The following is a 14,866-nucleotide window of genomic DNA, read 5'->3' as shown; positions in this document are numbered from 1 at the left end:
GGCCCACATCAATCTTTTTAAGAAGATTGAAACAGAGGACTGTTCACGAGAGCCATGGCTGTGGGCTACACAAGTTTCCTGTGTCCCCTTGCGGTCCCTGCTGGCCAAGGGAGGTGCTGGGGACAGCTCAGAGAGTCAGACCAGCCACGTGCCCGCGAGGATCTTACTCCATCCAGAACTGCTCCACAGTAAAGAAGCAATGGCCTCCTGGGGGCCCAGGCAGCAGGTGGAACAGGGGAGGCCTGGTTTGCTCAGGGCAAGCCAGGGGAGGAGTGGTGATGGCTGGGCCGAGACTCTGCAGGACCTGGACCTACCCAAAGCCCCGACCTCAGGGACCTGGAGTGAAGCGGGAGATGGCACCGCCTTCCCACGTGTCCGGGCCCTTCACGGCCGGCGCAGAACCCCTGAGGTTGGCACTGGAGCTCCTACGGAGTTCGGGGGTGGGGTCGGGAGACCCCTGTGCCCCCTGACCCCCGCCTGCTGGTGCTGGCCCCAACAACCCCAGGAGAGAGCTGCCCACCTGCTACGTCTGCTCCACCGCCCGTTCGGCCCCCGAGCCGCCCCCAGCCCTGCCACGGGCCCCGGGGCCCCTCCTTTCCCCTTAGCACCGCCGGGTGGGCGGCGGAGACGCGCTGGGTCCGGCCTGGAGTCCCGCGCACGCCCCGCACCGCGCGGCGCCGCCCTCCGTCACGCCCGACGCCGAGGGGCGGCCCGGTGACGCGCTCCCCGCCCGCGCCCGCCGTGCCCTTCAGCGCCGCAGTCGCTGCCGCCACATGGACCCGGCCGGTCCGACTGCGCCGCGCTGACGCCGGGAGGTGAGGGCGCCCGGCCCCGGCCCTGCTCCCCGCACCCGGCCCCGCACCCGGCCCGAGCTCAGCCCCGCTCCGCAAGCCCGCACCCGGCCTCTGCTCGGTGCCCCGCGCCCCGGCCCCGCGCTCCGGCCCCGCACCCGGCCCGAGCTCAGTCCCGCTCCGCAAGCCCGCACCCGGCCTCTGCTCGGTGCCCCGCGCCCCGGCCCCGCGCCCCGGCCCCGCACCCGGCCGGAGCTCAGTCCCGCTCCGCAAGCCCGCATCCGGCCTCTGCTCGGTGCCCCGCGCCCCGCCCAGGTCCGCGCTCCCGCCCGGCAGCCGCTGTCCCCGCCGCGGTGCTGAAGCGACCCACGCCTCCGTCCGTCCTGCCCCTTCACCACCGCGTGTCCTAGGTCCCCATCCCGTCCGCCCATTCCCTGTCCCCCTGTCCTCTGTGCGTCCTCTGCCTCCCCCGCCCTCTGTCCCCCACCCCCTGGCCCTCTGTCCTCTGTGCCTCCGTCCCCCTGTCCTCTGTCCCCTCACCCCCTGGCCCTCTGTTCTGGCCCCCTCCTCTGCCCCCTGTTCTCTGCCCCAGGTCCTCGGTCCCCCGTCCTCTCCCCCACGTCCTGTGACCCCTATTCTCTGTACCCCATCCTCTGGTCCCCTGTTCTCTGTTCCCGTACCCCTTTGGTCCCCTGTCCCTGTCCTCCCGCCGTCCTTTCCCGCATGCTCCTGCCCAGGGCACCTTGCCAGCCTGCACCGCCAAGGGGTGCGGCACCTGGCTGGCGGGTGGGCTGGGGTCTGTGTCCCTGCACTCGCCCTTCCTCCAGCTCAGGGAGAAGTTTGGGAGAGAACGGGTTTACGGTTCCCAGCCACTGGCGCTAGTCCTTCTGCAGCCCGGCCCCTTCCCCAGTCCCTGCAGCTTCTTGTCTGCTGCAGAGGGAGGGAGGGAGGGAGGAAGACAGGCAAAACCGGCCCAGGAGAGACCCCGGCTGCCAGCAACGCCTCCCTCTCGGGGCCGCCCAGTGGCCTTGATCCCCTAGGATGGGCCCAGGACCCTCTAGCCCCACTGTGAGGTGGAGCCGTGACCTTCAAACGCCCCAGGCTAACGCCAGACTCCGCCAAGCCCCTCCCTGCAGGCCCAGGGCTGGCCAGACTCCTGGGAGCTATGGCTGGGTATAGGCTTGGGGATCCCAGCCCAGGTTGGGGGCAGTGAGGGAGGCTGAATGGTGGTGGGGAGAAGACCCCCCAAGCCTCTGATTGCCTGGTCTCCCCCAGGAAGAGGACCTGGTTCTGAGCCCCCCCGGAGCTGCTGAAGACCCAGAGCCACCATGGAGTTTGTGATGAAGCAAGCCCTAGGAGGTAGGGGAAGGGCTGGGGCCAAGGTTGGAGGCCCAGGTGGCTCACTGTGCTGAGCCCCTCCTTTGTGGGGTGGCCACCCTTTGGCGGGGTCCCATCCCTCATGGGAGACCCAAGCCCACGTGGTGGATGCCACTGGCTGGCCCCTGTGGTCAGCTCAGGCCGGCAGGATGTTGGAGCTGTCTGGGTGGGGGTCCAGTGCAGGGTGCTGTGTTAGTGCTTGCTCTGTGGGAAAGGCCCCGCCTGGCCTGGCAGGCCCTCTCCCGGGGTCGGGGCAGTGACGTCACCAGGATGGCCAAGGTGCCAGTGCTGAGCTAGGGACTGGCCCAGCCCCGAGTCGGCGGTCAGGAAGCCAGAGTGCTTGGCTCAGCCATCTACGCCGGCGACATTAGCCAGGTCATTAGCACTCGGAGTCCCCCTTAGGTCCCCATTAGGCAGGGCAGCCAGGGGACTCCTGGGGGAGGCCTGTCTGTGCTGGCTGTCCAGCGTGATGGCTAGTGTGCCAGACCTCACCTTCGGGGTCTCAGGCGGTGGCCGAGGCAGATGCCCAGTGCAGATGTGGAGAAGGGCTCTAAGGGCCCACAGGGCATGCAGCAGGTGTGGGAGCCGGGCGGGCTGGGGCCTGAGAGAGAACCGGGGGTCTAGGGCGTGGAATCCTGAGGGGCGAGCAGGACCCGTGAGGGACAGCCAGGCAGGAGGGCGCAACCCGGACCTGGCCACTCCTGACCCTGTGACCTGTTCCCGTCCTGCTGTACCTCTCCACCCCTCAACCCTTGTCTGGCAAGCCTGGCCAGCAGTTTACTGCAGACCCTACACAGCTTGTGCTTGTCGGGGAGAAGATGGGAGAGCCAAAGGAAAGCTTTGGAGGTGGGGGCAGGGGGAAGGGAAGTGCAGGTAACCAAGAACTAGAGTGGCTTGAGTTAGGATGCCTGGGAGCCAACCCCATTCAGCCTAGTCGCCTCGCAGCCTCCACGTGGCTGCTGCAGCTCCAGCGTCATATCCACACTCAGGAAGGGGAGGGAGGAGCTAAGGGAGAGCCCCCTCATTGAGGAGGGGCGGGGTGCTCCTGGCTCACTCCCAGCGGGGAAGCCCTGCCCACCCCTGCTGGCCTGGACAGCACGTGAGGCATCCTTGGCTTCGTACACAGACGCTGTGTGCCTTGGAGAGGGGCCAGCTCACTCTGCAGTCTCTTACTCAGCTCTCCTGCCGGCAGCAAGGACCCTTCAGGAAAGCAGCAGCTGGGCGCTGGCCGGCGGGCACAGCGCACGAAGTGGAGGTTCCCGCCAAGCCAAGTGGCTCTCTGTCATCCTCTGCCGAGGCGGCCAAGCCGACTGAGGCTTCAGATGAGTGACAGCCTCAGAGCAGGCAAGGGTCTGGGCGATCCTGGGGCGGCCACCAGGGCCGGGTTTACAGCAGCCTGGCTGTGGGCACAGCTATCTGTGCAGGCCCCTCCACCCAGGAGCTGATTGGGAGGCAGCCCGACCCCTGCTCTGTCCTTGCAGACCTCCAGCAAACCGTCTGGTCACCTCCCAGTGCTGTTCCCACTGCCCCTGTCCTGGAGTAGGGTCCCTGATGGGGCTGCAGATCGTTGTAAGCCAGCACCTCTGGCATTTCCCATGGCCGCTCCCAGGACAGCTGCGGGCCCAGGGCCAGGGCAACTCTAGAGGACAAGGACACAGTGCCGGTGGCTGAGGGGGACACAGGGAGAGCCAGCGCCATCTGTCGCAGAGCTTGGCTCTGCTTGGGTTCCTAATTGAAGTTTTCATGGCGCCCATGTCTCCGTGTCCTGCCCAGGAAACCAAAGCAGACGCACTTACGTGGTGCCCAGGCCAACGCAGGATACGGGGTGCACGCGTGGAAGCAGAGGGGCCCAGGCATCCGGGGTCAAGCCCCACCCCTCCTGCTTTCTCTGTCAGCTGCGGTCAGCAGGCGGCTTTGACGCTTTCCAATCAACCTTATCGAGAGGAGACCGGCACAGCCAGCACAACTGATCTAGCTCCTCCTGGTAGGCTTTGGCCTCTAAAAAAGATTTGTTTGAAATGCAGAGCAACAGAGAGAAGACAGAGTGAGCTTTCATCTCCCAGTTTGCTCCCTAAGAGGCTGAGTCAGGATGAAGCCCGCAGCCTGGGGGCCCCCACCCGCCTCTCTCTCACCGGTTTAGGGCCCAAACACTGGGTGCTAGAATTGGAGCTCATCCAGACACTCAGGGATCCAGCACTGCCCTGCACAGCTACAGTTGGAAGCTCCTGCAAGGATTCGGAGCCTGTGTGCCCTTTAAAAGCCTTGCTGTCAGCGCTGGTGCCAGGCCTAGCATGTCACCAAGATTCCAGATGGGCGCTAGTTCGAGTCCTGGTGGCTCCATTTCCCATTCAACTCCCTGTCTGTGGCCTGAAGGCAGCTCCAAACTCCACCCTGGCAGTTATGGCCATTTGAGGAGTGACCCTGCAGATGGACAACCTCTGTCTCCCTCTCTGTGTAACTCGGACTTTCTTTTCTGTTTTTAAAGATTTATTGACTTATTTTTATTGGAAAGAAAGATTGGTTTACAGACAGAATAAGAAAGATATTCCTCTTGGTTCACTTCTCAAGTGACTGTGATGACTGGAGCTGAGCTGATTCGAAGCCAGGAGCTTCCTCGGGGTCTCTCACGGAGGTGCAGGGTCCCAAGGCTTTGGGCCGTCCTCCACTGCTTTCCTGGGCCACAGGCAGGGAGCTGGATGGGAAGTGGAGCATCTGGGACAGGAACTGGTTACCCATATGGGGTCCCAGCGCTTGTAAGGTGAGGATTTAGTCACTGAGCCATCATGTCAGGCCTTTAACTCAGACTTTCAACAAAGAAATGAACCTTTAAAAAACAAGACCTCATGCACTGCCTGTGGCCGGTGCTGCATGCAGTGTCTCTCCCTGTGTCCCAGGCCCCACTCGCTCCAACTTCCTGCTCCTCCTTGTGCTCAAGGTCCACACGCTAGGTGCCACAGCCTATGTTTGCCTAGCAGTTGCAACCTTTAATATTTGCATGCAGTGTTCTATTTGCAAACAGTTGTTCTTAACCTCATCATGACTGTCGGCCGTATACCAGTGTTGTGGTGGAGGGCTTGCTGGTTGCAAACTCGCTGCTCCTGAGATTCTAATTTTTGGAGGAGTCTTGGTGTTGTGGAGTCTGACGCCCCCTCTGAGCTGCCAACGTATCACGGGCGGGGCGGCAACAAGTGGCTTCCTGAGTTGGGACTCAAAATAGCCTGACAGGGTGGTGCGCATGCTCCTGCTAAGGTTCCTGGGAGGAGCAGGTGGTGGCTGGAGGATTGGGCCCTACCATCCAGGATGGAGACTGGGGTGCTTCAGGCTTTGGCCTGGCCAGCCCTGGGAAAGGCTGAGAAGGGCTCTCCATCCGTTGGCCAGTCAGGCTGTCTCTCAAGGAAGCAGAGCGCTGAGAAGCAGCTGAAGGGCACACGCCTGGATACTTGGGAAGTGGATGTAGGTGGTCCCAAGTGTGTCCTGTGGAGCAGATTCAGACTTACATTGAGCCTCTAGGGGCAGAGGACACCATGGCACGGAGCCGGGCCCCAGCCTTGGCTGCTGGCAGCGGGAAGTGACACGGAACGTGTCTATGGGCCTTGACCCCTGCACCTTCTGGCCCATCCCAACACTCAGTGTGCCTGTCCGGGTAAGGTCACACACAGGGTCGTTGGGTGTGAAATGCGGACCAAGGAGGTTCCCCTCAGAACTGGTGGATCCATGATTTTCTCCTTGGAATGAGATGTCCCTAGCCCCGTAGCGGAGTACTGAGAACTAAGCGTCGGCCCGCGCTTCCTCTACCCTGAGGTCCTGACTCATCCGGTCAGACCCCTCTGTGCATCCTGCGTCCATTACCTGCCCCGTATGTAGACTCGGCCCTGCCCCCTGCCCGTCTCCAACTCTGCCCCGCCCCCAACTCCCTCTTTGGCCTTCTGCTCCTCTCTGAGTCCCCTCTGTCTTGTGTAGATCGGATGCCCACTTTCCATGCACTGGGTCACTCCCCCAGATGGTCGCGATGGGCAGAAGTGGGCTCACCCCAGACCAGGAGCAGTTTCCTCTGGGTTGGGGCTACAGGAGCCCAAGTGCTTTTCCAGGCCATAAGCAAGGAGCTGAATCAGAAGGGACTGGAACGGGTGCCCACGGTGATGCTGCCGTCACAGGCGATGCCCCTGTTTCATGTGTTTTAGACCGTCGGCGTTCATCTCCCTGCCAGACTCTGGTGAGCTGTGTGCTGCTGAGGGGTGGTTTATTCACTGACACCTTCTCCTTGGCCTTCTTCCTGCTGCCCGTGGCACCTGGCACAGCTGCCCCCGCTGTTGAGTCGGCCGGGGGATCTAGCAGGCATCTTCAGACTTGGGAGAGCTCCTTCATGGCCAAGTGCCTGTCCCCCCACCAGGACTGACACCTTGTCAGAACTGGTCTCAGACCAGTCAGGACCTGAGGGTGAGAGACTCAGCTTGAACGTGAAGACTCAGTCGGTGACGGCGAGCCATGTGAACACACTGCACAAAGGGCCGCTTCAGGACATGGCAGGGAAGCCAGGGCCGTCCAGTTCAGCAGCTAGACTGCAACCGTCCAAGACTGGGTGAGCCAAGAAAGGGAGCCAAGGGAGGGGCTCTGGCCTCGCGGACAGGCGAGACAGCTGCCGGCCTCATACCTCCAGCTGACCCGTGTCACAAAGTGGGTGGATGGTGCTGGGAGCAGCCCCAGGAGCACAGGGCTTGAGGAGGACTCGTCGTGAACATGGGAGAAGCCAGTGAGGCCACAGAAGGAGGGAGAATGCCTGGTAAAGCAGAGTCCCAGCTGGGGTGAGGGCCGGTTCACAGAGCCTGAAGGACAGCTGGCCGGCGGTCAGTGTCTGCAGCACTGGCATAGCACATGGACATCATTTTGTGTCCTGGCTGCCCCAGCTCCCTGCCTGTGGCCTGGGAAAGCAGTGGAGGACGGCCCAAAGCCTTGGGACACTGCACCCATGTGGGAGCCCCGGAAGGAGCTCTTGGCTCCTGGTTTCAGATCAGCTCAGCACCGACTGTTGCCATCATTTGGAGAGTGAGCCAGCAGGTAGAAGAGCTCTCTGTCTCCCCTTCTCTGTCACTTTGACTCTGAAATAAGGAATGAAAGCTTTGAAAATAATGAACAAATCTATCAACAGCCTCACACCAGTGAATCTGACAATGAAGATGAAAGAAAGTTCTGAGAAAGACATGAAAAGATGAGGCAATGGCTCTGCGTGGAGAGAGGATTCCTGCTGTTCCTGTGACCTGCATGAAGCTGGATGGGGCACAGGGAGGGACCAGTGCCCAGGGCGCAAGTGGGCAGTGGGCAAGTGGGGCGGGAGGGGGGCAGGTCCAGCAGTACAACGCAACTTCCTCCTCAACCCATGATAACGGTGACACCATACACCACCCTCCCGGGGTGGGGGCTGGGGGAGGCAAGGTGGGGAGGAGGTCGGGACGGGTGGTCAAGGTCGTGGGGCCTCCAGGTGGGGGGCGTGGAGCTCTGAGTGTGGGAGCAGCACTCTCTTGGTGCAGCAGCCTCAGCCTGCAGGATGTGTCCGGCGCTGCAGGCTTTGGTGCCAGCTCTGGGAGGGCCTTGGAGCACCTGTCGGGGAAGCAGCAGAGGTGGCTCCCCTGATGGTATGGGGGAGGGCGGCCCTGGTCAGCCTGCCAGCAGAGGAGGGGGCGTGGCTTGGCTCCCGCCAGCTGTGGGACAGAGCCAGCAGGGTCCAGCCTGGCAAGCCCAGCCACCCAGTGGCCCTGGGGGTGCAGGTATCTGCCCCAGCAGCCCTCTGGCCACACCTTGCGGGGAGCCAGCCCTCCCGACTCAACCCCGCCCTGGCCCTGCTGTTCTCAGGGGCCACCAAGGACATGGGAAAGATGCTGGGAGGTGACGAGGAGAAGGACCCCGATGCTGCCAAGAAGGAGGAGGAGCGGCAGGAGGCCCTGCGGCAGGCAGAAGAGGAACGCAAGGCCAAGTACGCCAAGATGGAGGCCGAGCGCGAGGCCATGCGCCAGGGCATCCGAGACAAGGTGGGCACCCAGTCCAGGACGGGTAGGTCTGGGTCTGCGAGAGTTGTCTGGCTCCTCTAGGGTGGTCATGTGCAGGCCCCAGGCCTGTGCAGTTCCCAGGGGACAAGGGATGGCCTGGGTGGTGTCTGCTACCCTTGCCTAGGGATAGGGGAAGGAGAGGTGACCACCGCCCCAGTCTGGTCTCCCATGTCCAGTCAGAGGCAATGGCCAGGCTTCTGTCCAAGGCTCCACGATGCTGCTTTGGAGGGTAGAAAGGGCCGGGCAGTGGATGTGGACGGGCTGTGGGTGACTGTCTCCCAGGGCTGGACTCTGGAAGAGCCAGCCTCACATAGCCCACTGCTGCCATGCCACACCTGCCATGTAGCCCAGCCCTGTGACATGTCCTGCCGGTCAGTGTGGCTGGGGCAGGAAGAGTGCGGGTCTGCGCGGCCAGGGGGAGGCAGAGCAGTGATGGTGAGGACAGGGTGACCTCACTCGGCCACACTCCATGTGTGTGTCCTCCCAGCACACGTGTCCCTCAGTGCCTCTGCTGTGTGAGCCAGACTACAGGAAGGTGTTCTGGGGCTTGACCCAGTTTCTGCTGGCGGTGTTCTCCCAGCCCACGCACAGCCCTGCTGGATGCAGGGCCACCCGCTCCTGCCCCCTTCCCTTGCCCAGGGCTGCTGCCCCTGCAGAGCAAGGCGGAAATAGGACTGGCCCCTCCTACTGGCTGAGTGGTGAGCATGACTGGACCCAGGACCCTGTTGCCTGGAGACCTGGGCATTCCCAGCTGTGCCAGGTGCCAAGGGGCTGGGGAGCTCTGATAGGGCTTGTTGCTGCCACTCAGGACTGGGCAGCACCCTGGGAATGGGACCATTGGACCCTCTGGGAGGGGACAAGGACATAGGCAGCGCCAACCCCTCAAGCAGAGGGAGCGCTCTCTTGAAACCCCTGTACTTTGGGGGAGGGGAAGGGGACAAATGAGGCAGAGAGACCCCAGGCAGGTGACCCAGCATCTGTGTGTGGCCCTGTCCTGCCTGTCCCCCCACCCTAACCAGTTCCCACGTGCCCCTCCTCACTGTTTCCCAGAGACAGGACCCGAGCTCTGACTGGGGAGACATGATCACACCTTCCCCGGCCTGGGTGGGTCTGGAGTTGGGCCCACTGGCTAGACCCCCTGCCCTGTCCCCGCCTCTTGTCTGGGACTGGGAACTTTGCTGTTGTCCACACTGCCCTGGGGCATTCACTGTCCACTGAGGTTGCCCCACGTCACTCCCAGAGCCTCCCAAGGAACCTATCCCCACCCTGGTGTGTGCCTCACTCTATTGAGGCTGCCGGGCACTCGCCCCAGGGGCCGCTCTTGGTGACTTGGCCCCCGTGGAACTGGGGTGCCTCTCAGGTCTCCAGGCAACAGGGTCCTGGACCCACGTCATGCTGACCACTCAGCCAGGGTCAGCACTTGTTTCATTCAGAGATTCATTTCCAAACCCACTGCAGGGGACATGAATTTGGGGTGACAGCCAGTGCTGGGTCCCCCACAGAGGAGAGCCAGGAGCAGACAGACTGGAGAGCAGGTAGTGATGAGGGGATGACCTCAGACAGCTGGAAGTGACCACTGAGCCGGCTCTTCTGTGCGCCCTCCCCCTGGAGTGGGTAGGGGACTGCTCCGAGGGCCTCGACCAGGCCTAAGAGATAGTGACCGCTCTCTGGCTGCCCATGGAAGGGGTGTCTCTGCGCTCTCGCTGACCGAGCCCTGTGCCCCCAGTACGGCATCAAGAAGAAGGAAGAGCGGGAGGCCGAGGCACAGGCGGCCATGGAGGCCAGTGCGGAGGGCAGCCTGACGCGGCCCAAGAAGGCCATCCCCCCGGGCTGTGGCGACGAGCCCGAGGAGGAGGACGAGAGCATCCTGGACACGGTCATCAAGTACCTGCCCGGACCGCTGCAGGACATGTTCAAGAAGTAAGACCCCTCCTCGCCGTGCGTCGGAGCCCGCAGCCCCGCCCCGTACACACTTCGCGGAGGCCCCGTGCGCGGCCCCGACGCCGAACAAGCCATAGTCCTAGGCCGCCCTCCCCGCGCCCTCCCCGCACCGCAGCCGCCACCCGCCCCGCGCGCCCAGGGCGCGCACACTCAGGAGCACAGCCATAGAGAGGCCGGGCCTGGAGCGAGGAGTGGGCGCCGGCCCCTGTGCCTCCGGCCTGCCCGTCGCCTGCCCCTCGGCTCTTCGCAGCCCGCTGGTCTCCTCCAAGGGCGACTAAGCAATAGGCTTCATGTCCCGCAGCCCACGCGCGGGGCCACGGTCCGCCCCATCCTGTTCCATCCGCTCCACAACATGTCCAATCTCAGGAAGTTGAGTTCTTTGTCCACCGGTTCCTCTTGCTTCTGTCCTCGTCCAACGTGCGTCAGGTGTCCGCGTGTCGCAGGGGCTGGGGCGCGGCCCAGCGCGGACCCTTAACGACCTCACACAGCTCTTTAGAAGCCATAGCCGCCTGCAGCACCCCGCCCGCGCCCCGCCAGTTCAGCCTGCCCTCCCTGCTTGCTCTGCGCCCTCGCTGGCCCATATTTGGGGCGTTCTCCGTGGGAGCCCTGCACCCCGCCAGCTTAGCGCAGCCCGTGGATGTGGCGTCCGTCCGCCCCACCGCTCGACCCTCTGCATGTTGGGCCCTCGCGTGGGTCCTTTCCAATGGGATCACAGCCAATAAAGCCCACAGCGATTTCCAAATGTGCATTGCTTCCAGTTCCACCGCTCAGCGTGACCAAGGACCTGGCTGGGCAGCTGCCAGGGTCATGGACTACGACTGACCCCTGGGTTCCCACATAGGCTCGCTTCCCCTGGAGCCCCAAGAATTATGTTCAGCGGGAGAGGCCACAGCCTGGACCCCACACCCTGGTCATGAGGGCAGGGGTCACCGTGCCTCACCACCTGCGGTTGCCCCCAGGGATCAGCAGTGCCTCCGCCTGACAGAACCTGGCCTGTGGTGTCCTGGCTCCTGGCCAGGTCCTGAGGCCCACCTTCGCTCCTTCGCTTGCTGGCCTGCCGCACAGCTTTTCCTCTTGGGGGAGCCTTGCTTGCAGATGGAGCCGGTGGTTCACCTCAGGCATGTCTCCCATGGAGGACACGCCTGAGCCACGTGACCAGGAGGAAGGCCTTCCCACCTGCCAATTAGGGCGGGCAGCGACTGGCCACGAGTGGGCCGCGTGAGGCAGCCTGAGCAACTGAGCGCTCCAGACGCAGTGGTTGGGGCATCTCAGGGCAGGTGTTCGGCCACAACCAGGCTGCGCAGGTGCCTTGCTGGGCCAGGGCAGGCTCGGGGAAGGGAGGATGGAACAGGAGTGTGTGAGTGGAGGGCGAGGGGACAGAGCGGTGCTTGGTTAAGGGTGTCATTCGTCATCTTGCTGTCCCCACCCCACCCTTGGGTGTCTGACATGAACAGCATCCTGCCCCCTGACCCTGCCATGGGCAGGAAGGCAGGGGTGGAGCCAGTGAGTGTGGCTGAGGTGGGAGAGGCTGCCCAGCAGGGTCCACCTATGGCGGGGCACTGAGCACCCTCTGTCACCCTCACACGGCAGTTCCCCTGGGTCTGGAGGAACAGTACAGGAGGGACCCACAGGGGGACCTGAGCGCGTGGGAGCCTCACTGGGCAGGGACCGCAGAAGTGGTGCAGGGGTGAGGCCAAGTGTGGGGTTCATGCTCTGGGAGGCCTCTTACACTGGAAGACTGGGATGGGGAGGAGCTTGGCTGAAACGCAGGGGAGTGTGGTGCCAATGGCGGGCAGCGTTGAGTCATCAGTTGACATTGCCAGTGTGTAGAGCGGGACTCCCAGAAGGTCCTGAGACCAGAACCTTTGGTTCTCAGCTTCAAGGTCCATGATCTGGACTCAGCCCATCCACCCAGGCCCTCCTGGGTCTCCCACACCCGACTGAAGGCTGATGCCCCAGGCACACATGAAGTCCACGTGGGTGGAAGCCCTCAAGTGTGGAGATGCCCCAGACCAAGCCCCAGGGTAGCTCCCGGCTGGACCCAGATGTTGCCTGAGTGGCTGGGAGATGAGCCCTCTGCTGGCGGAGCTGCCGATAGACCAAGGCTGTGTGTGGGTGGCTCAGGGCAACTTGAGGAGGCACCTGGCGGTGCTCCCTGGCCGGGGATGGAGGCTGTGGGCAGTGGGCCAGGAGGTGGTCGAGCTGGCCACCACCCCATGTCAGCAGACACCTATGGTCCCCTCTGATGATGACACATGTTTGGAAAGATCACATAAGGGATTGTCTACAAATGACTGGTCAGTCCCCAGTCCTTGCAAGAGGGCTGAAGGGCTGACAGTCGTGTGTCCATGATGAGGCATGGATTTCCGTTCACAGGGGTGTCTGCAGTGCTTGTTATGCCGACAGAAGTACCACAGGCTCCCTCTCTGCTTCCTTCCTGGTCTTAAGGCTGCCCACAGGAACGTCTGTCCAAACCCTGGCCATGAGTCTGCACCATTTTTTAAAAAAAGATTTATTTAATTAATTTTTAAGGTTGATTTATTTTTATTGCAAAGTCAGATACACAGAGAGGAGGAGAGAGAGGTAGATCATTGTCCAATGATTCATTCCCCAAGTAACCACAACAGCTGGAACTGAGCCAATCCGAAGCCAGGAGCCAGGAGCCTCTTCCAGGTCTCCCACACAGGTACAGGGTCTCAAGGCTATGGTCAATCCTCCACTACTTTCCCAGGCCACAGGCAGGGAGCTGGATGGGAAGCAGGACTGCCAGGATTAGAACCGGAGCCTATATGGGATCCCAGTGCATTCTAGGAGAGGGTTTTAGCTGCTAGGTTACTGTGCTGGACCCAATATTTATTTTTATTGGAAAGTCAGATATACAAAGGAGGAGATATACAAAAGAGGAAGATCTTCTATCTGCTGATTCACTCCCCAAGTGGCCAGAGCTGAGCTGAGTTGATCCAAAAGCAGAAGCCTCTTCCGGGTCTCCCACAAAGGTGCAGGGTCCCAAAGGCTTTGGGCCGACCTCAACTGCTTTCTCAGGCCACAGGCAGGGAGCTGGGTAGGAAGTGGAACAGCCGGGACATGAATTGGCACTCATACGGGATCCTGGCTCATATAAGGCAAGGATTTAACCACTAGGCTATCACATTGGGCCCCACAAATGACTTTAATCAATACAACGCAAAATGAAAGCGTAATACGGTTCAGCCTAACACTCACACCATGCAATTCAAGGGAGGGGCTAGAGGAGGATGGTGTGGTGTGCCCTGGTGATGGGGCACAGGTGACTCAGATGCACACAGTGCATGTGGGCCAAGGGGAGGCCTGGGCCTTCTCTACTGCCACCCTCAGGAGAGACCTGGCACTGCAATGGCTCCCATGTAGGATGCCAAGTCTGGACCTTCACTCCTGGGGGGCTGCTTCTCTCTTCAATCGCCCACACAGCCTGTCCAGAGTCCACCTGAGTCTCCCTTGTGGATGCTGTGAGCCCAGGTCCTTGGACCATCACTGCTTCCTGGGGTGCCCACGGCTGGGAGCTGGACTCCTCTACATGGGGTGTGGGGGTCTGTCCAGCATCTTGGTGGCCGTGCTCAGTGCTGCCCGCCTGCGGTGCTCGCAGTGTCTGCGGTGACTGAGGCAAACATCTGCACAGTAACCCACACCCATCTCTCACGTCAATCATTTCCCAATGACTTGTGCTATCAACGCCGTGCAGGTAACAGTTGCAATGGGGTGTTTGTGAGCTGGGGCTGCTTGGACATAGCGAAGTCTGTCCCCCACAGACCCACCTCCACATGCACTTAGAAGTGCCACCTGCAAGAACCCCCAAGCCAGATGTTTCATTTTTCTTTTGCTTTTATTACAAGCATATAATATTAATTGGCAAAACACTGAATACAAGCTTCACTGTCATGAAATTGAAACATTTAAGCAATTTTCAAAAAAAAAAATCTTAGACAAAAACCAGTCACCAAGAGTACAAAAATTACACACCAACACAAAGCATAAAAAATGTAAACTTCCAAATTAAACAGTCAAAAACCTGTATGTGCATCATCATTTCCGTACCCCAGTGTCCCCGCTGCATCCACTGCTGACAAAGACTCAGGGTTGAACTCCTCCACTGCCGCAGTGAGGTACTGGGGGGGAAGCAGCCCTGGCCCCCCACGGGAGCCTCCGCCTGCCGGGACCTTGGCTGGCCGGGGACATGGTTTCTCCAATGACCACAGGAGAACTCCTGCTGATCTTCTGGCCTGCTTACCCAGTTCCCGTTACTCACTGAAGAACGGGGTGGAGATGCCGTCTCACACCCCTGCAGTGGTCACTTGAAGGGCTTCCCGAGCCCACAGAGACTGGGCCTGTCTAATTTTGCCCCTGGCTTGGAAAGTACACTCAACAGCAAGTCAGCTGGCTCACAGAGCCCAGCAACACCTTCAAAGCAGTGTGGAGTCCCGCCCTGAGCAACGCTGGGGACAAGCCAGAGCCACTGTTCAGGTTCTAACAACCACACGCAGACCCCAGGGCCACTCCTAGGGCAGCCCAGCCTCCAGTGGCCACTAGCTTCTGAACACTGCCAACATGCACGCACGGGAGCTGTAACTAACTGCGCACAGAGAAACCAAACACCTGGCTGCGGCACTTGGAAATGCACCCGGTGCTCCTTTGTGGCTGGGCAGGCCAGACGTCTGGCAAATGCACACGGGAGCCTATTGC

The 14,866-nt window shown here is 61.6% G+C and overlaps 1 protein-coding gene across 1 annotated transcript; it reads left to right on the top strand.

Moving 5' to 3' along the window:
• Positions 1-2,078: 2,078 nt before the first annotated feature.
• On the top strand, positions 2,079-10,133 carry CPLX1 (complexin 1). Its single transcript, XM_040966321.1, has 3 exons — positions 2,079-2,150; positions 8,016-8,191; positions 9,936-10,133. The coding sequence occupies exons 1-3, from the start codon at positions 2,120-2,122 to the stop codon at positions 10,131-10,133; spliced, it is 405 nt and encodes a 134-aa protein (XP_040822255.1). The 5' UTR covers positions 2,079-2,119.
• Positions 10,134-14,866: the final 4,733 nt, after the last annotated feature.

The sequence above is a fragment of the Ochotona curzoniae genome, unplaced genomic scaffold (assembly GCF_017591425.1).
Source record: "Ochotona curzoniae isolate NIBS_2020 unplaced genomic scaffold, NIBS_Ocur_1.0 scaffold_4505, whole genome shotgun sequence".
In the NCBI taxonomy this organism is placed as follows: Eukaryota; Metazoa; Chordata; class Mammalia; order Lagomorpha; family Ochotonidae; genus Ochotona; species Ochotona curzoniae.
This window is presented reverse-complemented; position numbering and strand designations above follow the sequence as displayed.

Bases quoted from the DNA above. Each gene is read 5' to 3' on its own strand.
- CPLX1 (XM_040966321.1), top strand. From the start codon at position 2,120: ATGGAGTTTGTGATGAAGCAAGCCCTAGGAG. The intron at 2,151-8,015 runs GTAGGGGAAGGG...TGCTGTTCTCAG, and splicing joins GATGAAGCAAGCCCTAGGAG to GGGCCACCAAGGACATGGGA. The intron at 8,192-9,935 runs GTGGGCACCCAG...CTGTGCCCCCAG, and splicing joins GCCAGGGCATCCGAGACAAG to TACGGCATCAAGAAGAAGGA.